Genomic DNA, 13820 nt, shown 5'->3' on the forward strand with positions numbered 1-13820 from the left:
CCTGCAATCTGAAACCGTTTGTAGGGTTGGGTATTTCAAGGACCATCTCGAGGGTTGTGGAAGGTGAAGACGGGCAGAGGAAGAATATAAAATCCAACGAGAGCCCGCTATCGATATCGATGACCATGGTGACTTTCTGCGGTGGCGAGCTGACGGAAAGTGAGATGTTGGTAGGAAGTGGGAACGGAGGGGAAGACATGCACGAGGTTTTGATGGTTCGGTTCATGGCATGGGAGAGGAGGGGTGGAAGAAGGGTGGGATGCGAGAAAGAAGATGTGGGTGTACGGGAGTTGTAGAGAGGTGAGAAGGAAAGAAGGGGATCTGGGTGTGGGGTTTTTTTTTTTTTTTTTTTTAATATTTAAATTTTCTAATAAAATATTAAATGAATTGAATAAAAATTTATTAGTTGTTTGGCCATGTGGCAAAGGTGGGTGACACGTCATCACAAATTTGAAACTCATTGTGGCCATGTCATCACTCAATGGCTAACTTAACAGATTTTTTTACGGAGGTCTGGCATTGCAACGACTTTGTAAGTTGATATATGAGATTGCAATGTTTAAAAGATGAACTATGAAATTGTGATGTGACCCAAAATTGAGGTAGATTAGTGTAATTTACCCTTATTATTTTTAAACCAGTAACCACACAACTTTTACTATTTTTGCTTGAAAAAAAACATAAATAAGACAATGAATTTTAGGATATCGAAAGATACTAGCAATATATTAAATTGCCAAGTTAACTATCCAATCGAAATTTGATGTTTTGAATGTAACGATTCTTTTGTGCCTTTATTGTACCCGCATTCTTTCACTTCCTCAATTTATAACTTTTCTCTCGTCCCAATAATTAAACATGTCGTATTTGTCTTTGCTTACTAATTACCACCTCACTCAACTATCCCTGCTTTTTATTTTATTTTCCAATTTGCAACTGTTTCGGATTCCAAATCCAATTCCAAATATTCCAAATTCCAAATTCTAAATCGAGTGTTTTAATGCCGTTTCATCTCAAATTGGCACTTTTTTTTTGGTTTTGGTCAGGCATCCATGATTTTGATACCAAACTGACGCTATGTCATAATTAATCACATGTATTTGGTGTCACAAGTTTCTTTTAAACAAAGTTAATGCTTGGTAACAACGAAAATTCGACAAATTGGTCAGTGTAGTGTGCATGTTATACTTCGGAGATATATCAACAGTGGTATATAAATAAAAGAGGGTGCGTTTAATACCCCCAACAGTTTCAAGAATTTTTCGACTGGGAATCAATATACGGTTAGATCTAAATGTTTTTAGATGAAACAATAATATATGATGATGTGAAATTTTCGCAGTTTCAATACTTCATTTGCAAACAACACGTGCATAAAAAAAGATACGAAGTACTTAAAACTAACAAAAGACTTGGAGCAAAACCGTGCGCAGTGACAATCTAGAATTCATAGAGCCGACCCCAGTTAGTGGGATAAAGCTTGGTTGTTCTTGTTGTTGTAGATGCCGCTATCATACACTAATATACATTTCAACTAATTTCAGGGCAAACCTACCACAAACAGGAAGCATACGACGTAGGCAGGTTAAACCACAAAGAATATCAACAATCACCAAACAATGAATATACTATTTTTTTCATTCATTCTCTGCTATGAAGTTCGGATCTTCACCTTGGCAGAGGTATTCGTCACACAACGACGCTGATCCCCAATCCTTCCGGAGCCTCAAGATATCCTCTGTGAAGGTGGATCCAGATGCTCCAACGAAGACACTTGACATTGCACATATGGTCTTATCCAGCATAGCTTCTACCTACAAAACATGATGAAGGCATATAAGTTACACGGATCTTAAGCAGTCGCGATCATCTGTATAACAACAGACTGCATACTAATGCGACAATCGAATGTTAAAATGGTAGCATACTCTACCTGAGCATCGCCCTCGATTCCTTGTCTGTACAATAAAGCATCCCATTTTTCAGCAGAATTTCGTGCAGGCCGTTTAACAAGTGGTACAGTCTTTCCATTCACCACAACTAGTGACTGTAACAAACCAGTTTCACTTTCAGCCGCGTCTGTCGAAAGATATACGACTGGTGCATTGGCCCTTTCTGCCACCCGAATGATGCAATCCGCAGCTTGGGGAATGGGGTAAAAGCAACTTGGCTGTTTATTATTGCTGGAAATAAGCAAGGAATTTAGAGGCAGTAAACAAATACATCCCAACAAAAAATGCTAATAGCGTGCACCCCAATCGTTTAATGCCACAACTCACAAGACGCAAATCCGATAAGTAAAAAGCACACCGTAATCAGACTATATACTGACGCTTTGATATCATTGTAAATTAACAAGTGACAACCAAAGCCCTCACATCGATCTCCCTAAAATGATCAATTGTTTCATCGTTAAGTCCAGTTATAGCCACGGTTTTGCACTTTTTGATGCCTGGAGATCAGACATTTAAGGTCGGAAGCTCGTTTAGATTTAGCCATTCCAAAACAGTCTGGGAATGTTTAATCAATATCACAGCTACCTCTAAGCCCTAGTTTGGTATTGAGGTGATTCTCAAAAAAGTGACTATCAAAAAAAGCTGAGAGCTATTTTATGTTTGGTAAACATTCAACTTCAGCATTTTTTTCACAGTTTTAGGTGAACAAAAGCCAAAAACACAAAGCTGCAAAACCTAGTCTTAAAAAACCAGCTTTTTTTTCACATCTGTTTTAGTTTATCAAACACTATAATACTGTTTTTTTTTATTTTTTCAAAAGCACTTTTACAAAAAGGTTTACCAAACACTCTGCTGCTTTATTTCAAAGCTGCTTATTCTCACAGCAGAAGCAGATTTTTTTCAAAACACAGTAATACCAAACCAGGCCTAAGTAAACCAAAATGTTTGCTTATATATGAACTCTAAGTCCTCGTTTGTTAGAGAGGATTTGCTTGGGTAGGACTACTCACTATAGGGTATATTAAAGAAATAAATGAATGATAACTTCCCTATTTTGTCCAAGTTCAAGGTTACGAAAAGTTGCCCCTTTTAATCCTACCATTTTTTTGGATTAATAGAGATATCTTTTATCCGCGAGTAACTTTCGAACCTTCACAAAATAAGGAAAAATAAGGAAGAAGACATCCATTTCTTCCTTAAAACGCCTTCAATATAGTGAAAAGTCCACCCAAACCAATCGTCTCTATCAAACAAGGCCTAAGTTTCTAACTCTATCTACATTTTATGGTTGAAAAACAATCAAGTGAAAGAGAATGTACCAGAACTTCAAAAACCCATGTCGCCGAAAATGAAGAGCTACGAAGTTCTTCCCAAGGAATGTCTGAATGAAACGCTGGGCAGTAAGCATTATAAGCCTACTCGGTTCGATCAGAGTCTTGCATTTGTGAGCAAGAGGACCTCTAGGCTGCATCACCCACTCCTGCTCCAAATCAGCAAAGAAAACATCCCCAATTGCAATAACATCATCATTACTCGAAAATTTCGACTGAACATCTTGCACAGTCCTCTTGGTTGGCTTCTTCACGTCCTCAACCCAAGCCGACTCGAGCTTATTCATCGACACGCCAGCTCCCTTCAGCTTCTTAACATGCTCATCGTCGACATAGCAAGGGGTCGGATGCGAAAAATAGCAGATAAACTTATCAATGTGGACGTGATTCTTCTTCTTCTCATCCAATTCTTCAAATGTAACCACAACCGTTCTGCCCAAGCATTTGTTAATGTGCTCAATGTCCAGCACCCTACTGAACTGGTAATCCACTTTGGGGCTGGGAATCACCAGAACCCGGTTCAGCAATGCGGCGAAGAACATGTGTTTCTCCAAGCAGATCAAATGGTTTGACATTTGGCCCGAAACGCAAATGGCGAAAAGATACTTGTTGGAGTTGGGTTTCCATTCAATCGTTCTTCTCTGGGAGAATTGCTGGTCCACAGCTCGACAGCGATCGCCGAGACTCGGGTTTTCAAAATCTCCGAAATCCCGGAAATCGGGCTCCGTGGAGTTTCCGGTACGGTGGGGAGATAGGAGGACTTGCTGGATGTCTCTATTGAGTGAAATCTGACGGAGGACGGCGGATTTGAAATCGTCGAGGAGCGGGATTTGGGCTGGATCGGAGTGATTGGAAGTGGAATTAGTGGGATTGGGGAGTGTTTGGTTCCAGAGATTGAAAAGGCTTACCTGCTGCTGCTTGAGCAAGTAGAGGGCGCGGAGCTCGGATTCCAGGAGCTTACCGGAGGCGGAGTCGTAGGGGGAGGAGGAGAAGTTTCCGGTGGTGAAGAGGAGGGATTTCATGTCGGTAACGAAGAAGAGGATGACGACGAAGGTAGGGACGAAGATGGCGAGGAGGATGAAGGATCGCTTGTTGAAGAGGTCGCCGAGTTTGAGGGAGGTGAAATGGCGTCGTAATTGGTGGTGGAAGTAGTGGCGGTTGTTGTCGATGTCGTCGTCGGGAATGCGGAATGCGGCGGCGACGGCATCGGATCGAGGGGTGGGAAGCTTTCTGTCGTTTTGCTCGATTAGGTTTTGGCGATCGTCGTCGTCGTCCGAGGACGACGAAGATGTTCTCTCCATTTCGGTTGGTGCTTTTGGCTTTTCGGAGAAGCGGCAATATGGAATGTCTGTGGCCGTGCGACAGTTGGAGTGGCGGTTGGAAAAGGCGCTTTCTTGTCGGCTGTTTGCTTGTGTGTGTTCGCGTGAGACTATCGGACGAGAGAGTGAGAGAGAGAGAGAGAGAGATGGGGGGAGACTGGTGGAGTGAATGAAACGCAGAGCAGAGGGGGAAGGCGGAATCCCAGTGGTGGAGGAATGTGGGATGGAGCTGTCAATGGAGGGTGTCGGTGGACGAAAGTGACAACGTAGCGGCCCACCGTGCAGGTTGAGGTTGGTTTGGTCTTCAGCCCATTCAACCACCTCTCTATTTCTGCTGTGAGTTTCGTTGGTAGTTCGGTAGGCGAGTGTTTATTTATTTGCCTATAGAAAATGGTAAAAAAGTTTGAGATTTTATTATAAAATCAATTGGTAAGTATATGAAAGGTCATTTTTTTCATTTTATTCTCAACACGCATCCTCATCTGTGACAACTTTTTCAGTCAAACATATGAACAACATAAGCGAAGTGACGCAAAGGTGGAGCATGTGTGGTCTTTGAGCTTCACACGTGGGTGGGCTATGTGGAGCACATGCGGGGCAACTTTGAGCTTCACACGTGGGTAAACTACTTTGATACACATGGGTTATGTGGAGCACATGTCGTCTTTGAGCTTCACATGTGGGACAACTTGATTTAATATCATAAATAAAATCAAGATTTCATTATAAAACTAATCGCTAATATAGGAAGTAACACAACTTACAAGTCAATAAAAGAAACATATTTTAGATAATAGAAAATATGTACTTTTATCTCGTTGAAGCGTTTAAAGTAACATATTTTTTGTGCTTTTTCAAAAACACTTTGAATTGTCTCTCAAAAAATCACTTGAGTTTTAATAAAAGAAATTCATTGCGCTTCTAATAAAAGAGTGTTTGATGCAATTTCAACGAGGCCCACCTCATGTAACTTATCACAGAAGAAATTGTGGATGGCAGTTTGCTTGTTAATAATTGTTTGAAATGTACATCACAAATCACATCAATTGCTAAAATGCTAGTGGGATCGGGAAGGTGTGATAAACAACGCGTTCAGAATCAAATCATTTCTAGTGGGATCCAAGGAAATAGTAAGCTCCAGCATTTTCTACAAGTTTCAATAATTTAAAAGACTCTGACACGTCTCACTAAGAGGACATGTGGCGGCCCATATAAATGCCGTGTGTCAAATGCTTCATTTGTTCGTCACTCGCTCATTTGTAGAAAAATAATGAAGCAGCAGCAGGGAAGACTAGTGTTTGGATGGTGGTCAAGAGCTGGAGGCATTACCGGCCCTAGCGCACCACGTTGCCCAAACAAGGCGGAGCTGCCGCGTTTTATGACAGTCAAAGCGCCCAACCGAGCCGCCGTTCATGGACATAGGCTGCCTATCCCTCGCAACATTGATGTACGTTATGCTCCGTTTTCATGTTCCTTGTTTAACGGGAATTCATTCTTTAATGCATATATTTTCTTTTACGTCTTGAGATTTCATTTTAAAATTAATTGACAAATTATATTATTTTTTAATGTATTCTGTTATGCTATGTTTCTTTAATAATGAGTTGACGTCCTGCACATGATTTCTATTTTATTTATTTATTTATCAGTTTTCTTGAAATCCAAGTGAAAATGGAATAATAGGAAAACTACTATATAAGTCATTATAGGTTAACTTTTAGTGTGGACAAGTCTTTACATCCTCACACGTATTATTGTGTTTTTAAATTAAAATGTTAATCGTGAACAAATTGAGTGACGTGAAGTTCGTAATTGGACTTTATATATAGGTTAACCTACTCTCAAAGAAAGTTTAGAAAGTTTGAGGTTTCATCTTAAAATCAATTAAAACAAATTGAGTGACGTGAGGTCCATGGTTAGACTGCATGTATAGGTTACCCTACTCTCCAAAAAAGTTTAGAAAGTTCGAGGTTTCATCTCAAAATCAATTAGAACAAATATAATGGCGTGAAGTCCGTGGTTGGGCTTCCCATATAGGTTAACCTACTCTCAAAGAAAGTTTAGAAAGTTTGAGGTTTCATCTTAAAATCAATTAAAACAAATTGAGTGACGTGAGGTCCATGGTTAGACTGCATGTATAGGTTACCCTACTCTCCAAAAAAGTTTAGAAAGTTCGAGGTTTCATCTCAAAATCAATTAGAACAAATATAATGGCGTGAAGTCCGTGGTTGGGCTTCCCATATAGGTTAACCTACTATCAAAGAAAGTTTAGAAAGTTTGAAGTTTAATCTCGAAATCAATTAGCGAATGTGACCGTGCATAGCTCAACTCCTTATAATCTCTTTTAAGATCCTTTTGACTTCCAATCTTTAACAATCCTTCATACCCTCACATGTTTGTGTTACATATATATTATAGCACGAGACATGGCATGAAAGTTTTGACGAGCATATAACAGCATATTTATGGCACCTCTATCATAGCAGAGATGCTTTAAATATTCTGAGAATCCCCAACCCCTTCGATGTTTCATGTCCGATGGGGGGTCTTTGTTTGTGGTTTTGTAGGAGGAACAAGTACAGAAGGTGATAGAGAAAGGGAAAGAGGAGAAAGAAGAAAAGAGGCGGGAGGTGGAGAAGGCCGTCGACTCCAAACTCAACGGCAGCCGCTGCGAAAGCGACGCCTGACCTCCTGAGACTAGTGCTTCTAGTTCTAGTTAGTTAATCTACCATCAGCCTCATAAACCGTTGGTGTTTCATGTTGTAAGTTACTTATATATGCTTTTATTTGTCTGTGTGGACAACTTATTATCCAACATAATGCGCCAAAGATGATTCTGTTGGATACGTACGATGAGGAATTGGATAGGATTAGAAGGAGGTAATCTTACTCTTCCAATAATTATTAAATAATATTGATATTTTTACATTAAAGAAAGGGGGAATTCAAGTCACACAATAGACAACCTAATTTGGTATCGAATTCGCCATTCACGAGATTTGAACCTAAGCTAAGACCCCTCACTTCCAAGTGAAGAGGAATACCACTAGATCGTAGTATTGGATGACAATAGTTGAATTATATACTTCAAAAAGGAAAAAAGTAACTGTCATGACAATTCTGCATGGATGGGAACTTATCCAGCCTTCTGCCATGAGGAAACGGATGGAGTTGCTTAAAATTAAAACAAGAGGAGTAGTTTATCAAATTTTCACCGTGTGGTAAAAACAAGAGGCTGTGCAAGGCAGTAAAAAATACACCATATTACAGACTAAAAATGTGTAAAATTCGTAACCTAGTTTCAGTAGATGAAATAAGATTACAGAAGCAATTCTTTGTTGGTACTGACAGAATTGAGAGAGCAGCCCCCTGAAACTCTAATACTTGTTTCAGTATCATATATAACAATCATCGTCGATGAATAAGTACTAGCTCTACGCGAGGACAGCTGTAGCCAAATTTAACGACTCGACCGATGAACACCAACTGCTGCTTGGTAGAAGCCGATGTGACCAAATTCAGCTCAAGACTTGAGAATCTTGAGGAACAACAGTTGCACTACAGTTTGTTGTGATTCGTCTCTTAGCACTAAGCTTCTTCTCCTACTTCAACAAGCCTCCCGCGAATCCACTTTTTAGTAGCGGCGGACGCTGGTTTACAAGGCGTTTCCTCTTCTCTGGACTGAACTTTGGTCCCGTTGAGTTGAAGGTTCTTGCTGCATTCACTGTCCCCATTTGGTTGTAATTCGTTGGGTTCATTGCGCCCATCCGATTGCTTTATTAGGTCCTCAAAACCAAACGGAGGCAAACCATATCCACTGGTGCTCGGTGGGGGAAGGTCCTCTTCACTATTTAGCATATCCTCCAATGAGGCAGGGTCCTCGAGAGCGTTCAGCATATCCTGCAATGGGGAAAGGTCCTCCTCAGCATCTAGCATATCCTGCGATGTGAAGTTGCCAAAGCTGGAGTCCTCGTTTGTACTCGATAAGGTTTTCGTGCCATTTATCTTTACATTACCCGCTTCAGTACGACCTGCAACCGCACTGCATGGTTCCTCCTCACCCTCACTAATCACTTCGTATGATGCAAATATAGGTTCTTCATTCCCATGGGAGGACAAAGTTTGGGTGCCATTTACACTTCCATTATCTGCTTCAGCCCCAACCCCAGTATATGTCTCCTTTTCATCCTGACTAATCGCTTCATTTGACGCAACTGAAGGGTCTTCATTCTCGGAGGAAGAAATCTGTGCCGTCCCTATAGATTCAATAAACTGAATTGCCTCAGCTATAAGCTGTCGGGTTTCAATGAGGGAAGCTCGAGCAACAGGGCTCTTTGTTGCAGCAACCTCAAGGGCCATGGCTGCTTTCTCAGCTTCTGCAATCAATAACCTGTAAAATACCACAACTGATGAAACGGAAACCAAAGAAGGAGAGATATGATTTTCAGGCTAGTGATTCCCTGTTAGGAGTTCAAAGAGTTTTCCAACCAATCAATATACACAACGAACTTACCTAGCTCTTTCTACGGCTTCCCTTTTTTGGGTTTCAGCAGCTGCTCTTTGTGCTCTGATGTTCTTTATCATCTCCATCTTAGAACTCGCGAGAGGATCCTTGTACATGGGTGCTTTACTTCTCAACCTCAGTCGTTGCTTTTGGATTTTAATCTCGCTACTAGAGAAATTGGTTTTCTCACTAACTTTTTTCTTTGCAGGGATCCTTCTTGTGGACTCTGAACTACTACTTGGCTTCTTCTTTGGCTTTCTATCAGGTCCATACGATGTGTCGTAATATTTAGCCAAGGCAGAACACACACGGTCGCGATAATTCTGATACATGAATTATATGAGCAAAATACAATCTTAAAGAAAACAAGGCTCAGGTTCCTGCTACTATTACCAAACATGTAATAACAAAGATTACCATATTTGCACTTACAGGATCGTTCCATTTTGCAGAGATTGCTTGTGAAATCTTCCTTCTTTGCTCAAGAGACTTGGGTGCTCTCTTGCTTCCCTTTGGCCTACGCATAATTTTCCTTTGCTCGACACTCTCTAAATACTCCTCTGTAAGCTTTTCATCTAAGATCTTGTAGGAATCCCACTGCAGTTCCTCTTCACCATCGTATCCTTGTCTAGAGGCTTCAGCAATTAAGTTCTGCCAGTCAAAGCAGCAATTTTCCTGCAATGATAGCTTCTCACGCCGCCTTTGCCACCCGATTCGCACTCCAAGCCCAATTTTAACTCTTGTCTCTTCACTATATGATCAATAAAAGCAAAGATACATGAAATAGATATGAGGGAAAACTAAATTGAAACCTGTAATCTGACTTTTCGATACAAACTGCAAAGAAATTAGATGGCAAAGATGGTAGTGGTAAAACAGTACTCAAGTCCTTATAAACAGAAGAAAGAAATACCCACCTTTGAGCATGTCCAAGGTTCACCAACTTCATTTTGACCTGTACAGCCAAATATTGTTAGTAGAGCAAACAAATTTGTCGTTTTTCAATTGAGATGATGTTTATTATCTACAGAACCCGTTACCTCCATCTCATAAAAACACATAACCTGTTGCATCCTTGTAAACCATACATTTTTGGCAATACACTATCTTTCGATTGGCTACAAATTTAGTAGTATGTCCTTTAAATTAGGTTAGCGGTCAAGCATTAGCAAAGTGATCCTTCAATCAACAAGACATTTAGTTTCTTCATAGGACAAAGACCAGCTAACCTGCCCATTTGAAAGTAGAAGAGCTGCAAGATAGTTATCTACTCGGGGGAGATTACCATTATCTATGAAATAATAGGATTAGCAGTAAATCGAGCAGAATTAGGAAGAAGCTCAAGAGATGGGTCTTAGAATAAGATGGTTTGACAAGTCAATGACCTGTATATACAAATAGCTAATGTTCCCTTGGAACCAACGAGACTAGGAAAGCTTTTTGCCTATGATAAACCTCATCGTTATAAGTATCATGCACCGACTGAATGGTACAAAGAGACGCAACCTCCATACATAGACAGTACCAAGCAGATCATTTAAGTTTATGTGTCAAAAGTTTTATTAGAGAGCAAAGGTTCGAATGTAGGCATTAAGATCATTCTATGAGAACATGCAAATTCTTCTTACATGACATCACCTTAGGATTCTGCATTGCAAGCCTTGTTCTCTCTCTGATCAGCTGAAGAGTTTCTGCAATATTGTACTAATAATTAGCTCATGATAAGCAACATGGATGCAGATAGGTAACGCAAAAGGCAGATTGGATAATCATATCACTACCAGGACTGTGCTTTCTGCCTTTGTTCCATGGCGTGTTCCCTTTATTAGCATTAGAAATCCTCAATCGCCTTAACTTCTCCCTTTCATCCAATTCTTCGGAATCTTCACTTGAGGGCTCGGGCTGACCTGTCCAGGTGCTCGAATCCATGGCCAGCTGTGAATTGTCAAAACCCATGTGTGCATTCTCATTCTGAACCAAATTTTTGGATTCAAGAGTAGCAACTGCCTTAATCCGGAGACTTCCCCTTGGGATGTTAATGTGCCCCAAATTGAAGTTCAATTTTATAGATATACAAGAGAATTTCCAAGCAGAGGACAGTTTCTTGTCATTTCCGAAGGCGAATGGACTTGAAATTACTTTACCATGAAGAGGGGTTTGAGACCTTAGTGTACCAAGATGAATTTGGAAGGCAGGCTGTGCAGCAGCAATCTCTGCAAACAAGGACAGGCATTATAAGAGATACCCTCAAGACCACAACAATATCAGCAAGTAGCATTTGCATAAACATCAGTCCTTTAACAATTCAACATTTTTTATATACACACATAAAATGTTTCAAGCCAGTAGCCAAACAATCTAAATTCTTTAACAAGGGCCTCATTTGGTATTTAGGACTGGATTGGAGATCTCACTGGATTCAATATATGTTGAAGGAAGAAAAGGATGACAGCTTTCGGATTTTGTCCAAGTTGAAGGTAGAAGATGGACTAGTCATGAAAGAAACTTATCCCTGCCAATCCGACCATTCATGTGTGAATTGGAAGGGATTAGTTTCCTTCGTTACTAATCCATCTTCTACCATTTCCAACAAAAAGAAAATGTCTTCTACATTCAACTTGGACAAAATTTGGAAGTTGTCATCCATTTCTTCGTTCAACATACATTGAAACAAGTGACTTATCCAATCCAATGCAATCATTGACACCGAAGGAGGCCAAAGAGTTGGGAATCCATCAAACTAACATCGACAAATATCAATAAGAGTATTTGCATAAAAATCAGTCATTTGACAATTGAACACCAACACGCAAAATGTCACCAGCCACATAATTGAAATTCCTTAAATACCCTTTACTGCGAAATTCATAAAAATAATATCAGCAAATTTAAGTGCAGCAGCCAGCAGGTGCCATGGAAAAGCTCTAAGTACCATGAATCAGTAAATTTAACCACAAACTGAAAAAGCTACAAATAGTTCACTGAATTCGACACAAAGGGTTTCTAAAACTGTAACCAAACACATTCAAAAGCACAAGATATATGCAGGAAGAGACTGGATTAGAGTACCAAGTGAAGGCATGGGAGCTCATTCAGCCAATTTCAGACTCAGCAGCAACTGTTGGGCACAGCCAGCATTTCACCCGAGCTTACCGAACCAGAAAAGCAGAAAGCAAAAGCCGAAAAGCAGAAGCAGAGAAGTGAGGAGGGTGGATTGAGAATATGGGTGGCGGGGAAGGAAGAAAACAGAGGGTCTTTGCCACTGCGAGAGCCACAGACGCATACACTGTCTGATAACGGTGGCAGCAAAGAACGGATAACGAATGAGTTCAAAAATGTATGCAGCCCATTTGATGATAGATATTTTGGAGAGATTTCACTCCAGGGGCCTTTATGTTCACACACTGCGTCGGCGTTGGGCTGCTTCTGTTCTGATATTTTTATGCGGGCTTGTAATTTGAGCCCATTGGTATGCAAAAGTGGCCTTTTATGTTCATTGACATTGTTATGGACACCCAAAACAAAAGGTACCCAATTTTCAATTTAGCCTTCTATTTTTTTTTTGTTAGCACAACGGGAGGGTAAGTTCGGCTAAGCTACACAATGGATAACGGATTTGAACCTAAAACCTTTCACTTACAACTTACAAGTGACGAGGAATATCATCAGACCGTAGTACTGAGTGACAATTTAGCCTTCTAATTCTAAATACTAGCTTACGCCTATTTTTGTTCTTAAAATGGAAGGAGGGAAGAAGAGAGTGAGAGAGAACATGAGAGTTGGGAGAGAGGGGAGAGAATTTTTTTTTATGTTTTTTATTTTTAATTAAAGATATGTTAGAATCACATGTAGGTGAGGCTTAAAAAGAAGCAAAATTTGGGTTGTGTGAATTACATTACTACCTATGTTTTTTTATTTATGTACACTTTGATAAGAGGGTTAGAATGGTAATTTTATGAGATTTTAGCTGACAAGAGGGTTCTATTAATATCTAGTTTAGATACATGATGATGAACGACACATTCATCATAGACTGAATTGTTAGAATAGTATCTCATATTTGGTTAGCATGGAATTAGGTTCTTCCCATTGTATAATTTGTATTTGTAATAATTGAATCATTAAGAATATTAATGCTTGTAACTGTAACACTACGTGACCTGTTAATGTTTGTGTTTTAAATTCATTCAACTTTATAATACATGAACGACGCAATTATTTTAGAATATACTATTTAAATCAGTGAACACATGTTTAAATGACAAATCAACACTAGAGCCAATGTATACAGTTACACCTATCCTTTTTATTGTTGCACCAAAACACAAAGTTGCCCAATCTTCTTTTGATGTTCTCCTTAAAAGGATACGGCTGCCATGTGTGAAGAAATCCGATAAAGTCTTTCAAAGAGGCCGAGCCAAGGCCAACTAGGCAAATTGACGTGCCATCTTTTTGTATGCGAGAAGAAAAATTATTAGTCTACTACTGCATCTTAATAAATTATTAACAGCTTATTGGCATGTCACATAGTGTCTAGATAGGAGAAATGTTTACATACGATTTGGGAATCACATCAATCATACGGTCCAAATGCAAAAAAACACGTCTACCTCACTCCCCTGTTTTTCAAAAAACTCTTTGACGCTAGCTCGGTTTCTGGACAGAAGAACTCCTCCACAGATAAGTGGGGTAAAAACAAACTTAGAACAAG

At 39.8% G+C, this 13820-nt stretch overlaps 2 protein-coding genes across 3 annotated transcripts; both read right to left on the reverse strand.

Annotated features, from left to right (window-relative positions):
• Positions 1 to 1269: 1269 nt before the first annotated feature.
• On the reverse strand, positions 1270 to 4915 carry LOC137708360 (O-fucosyltransferase 36-like). Of its 2 annotated transcripts, XM_068447416.1 has the most exons (4): positions 3275 to 4915; positions 1934 to 2183; positions 1673 to 1814; positions 1270 to 1551 (listed from the first exon to the last, which is right to left on the reverse strand). In XM_068447416.1, exons 1-4 carry the CDS (start codon positions 4585 to 4587, stop codon positions 1541 to 1543), a joined length of 1716 nt encoding a protein of 571 aa, XP_068303517.1. In that variant the 5' UTR covers positions 4588 to 4915; the 3' UTR covers positions 1270 to 1540. The 2 variants fall into 2 exon arrangements, with proteins under 2 accessions (XP_068303517.1, XP_068303516.1); XM_068447415.1 differs by having other exon boundaries at positions 1270 to 1814.
• A 2912-nt stretch (positions 4916 to 7827) lies between these two features.
• LOC137708138 (uncharacterized) lies at positions 7828 to 12432 on the reverse strand. Its single transcript, XM_068447140.1, has 7 exons — positions 12179 to 12432; positions 10891 to 11322; positions 10748 to 10800; positions 10027 to 10064; positions 9542 to 9860; positions 9119 to 9432; positions 7828 to 8995 (listed from the first exon to the last, which is right to left on the reverse strand). Exons 1-7 carry the CDS (start codon positions 12189 to 12191, stop codon positions 8194 to 8196), a joined length of 1971 nt encoding a protein of 656 aa, XP_068303241.1. The 5' UTR covers positions 12192 to 12432; the 3' UTR covers positions 7828 to 8193.
• Positions 12433 to 13820: the final 1388 nt, after the last annotated feature.

This window comes from Pyrus communis, chromosome 11 (genome assembly GCF_963583255.1).
Source record: "Pyrus communis chromosome 11, drPyrComm1.1, whole genome shotgun sequence".
NCBI classification, from domain to species: Eukaryota; Viridiplantae; Streptophyta; class Magnoliopsida; order Rosales; family Rosaceae; genus Pyrus; species Pyrus communis.

Bases quoted from the DNA above. Each gene is read 5' to 3' on its own strand.
- LOC137708360 (XM_068447415.1), bottom strand. From the start codon at position 4,587: ATGGAGAGAACATCTTCGTCGTCCTCGGACGACGACGACGATCGCCAA. The intron at 2,184-3,274 runs GTACATTCTCTT...GCTTATTTCCAG, and splicing joins CATGGGTTTTTGAAGTTCTG to CAATAATAAACAGCCAAGTT. The intron at 1,815-1,933 runs GTAGAGTATGCT...CATGTTTTGTAG, and splicing joins GAATCGAGGGCGATGCTCAG to GTAGAAGCTATGCTGGATAA.
- LOC137708138 (XM_068447140.1), bottom strand. The intron at 10,065-10,747 runs GTGATGTCATGT...TTGGCTGTACAG, and splicing joins TTGCAATGCAGAATCCTAAG to GTCAAAATGAAGTTGGTGAA. The intron at 8,996-9,118 runs GTAAGTTCGTTG...GGTATTTTACAG, and splicing joins GAAGCCGTAGAAAGAGCTAG to GTTATTGATTGCAGAAGCTG.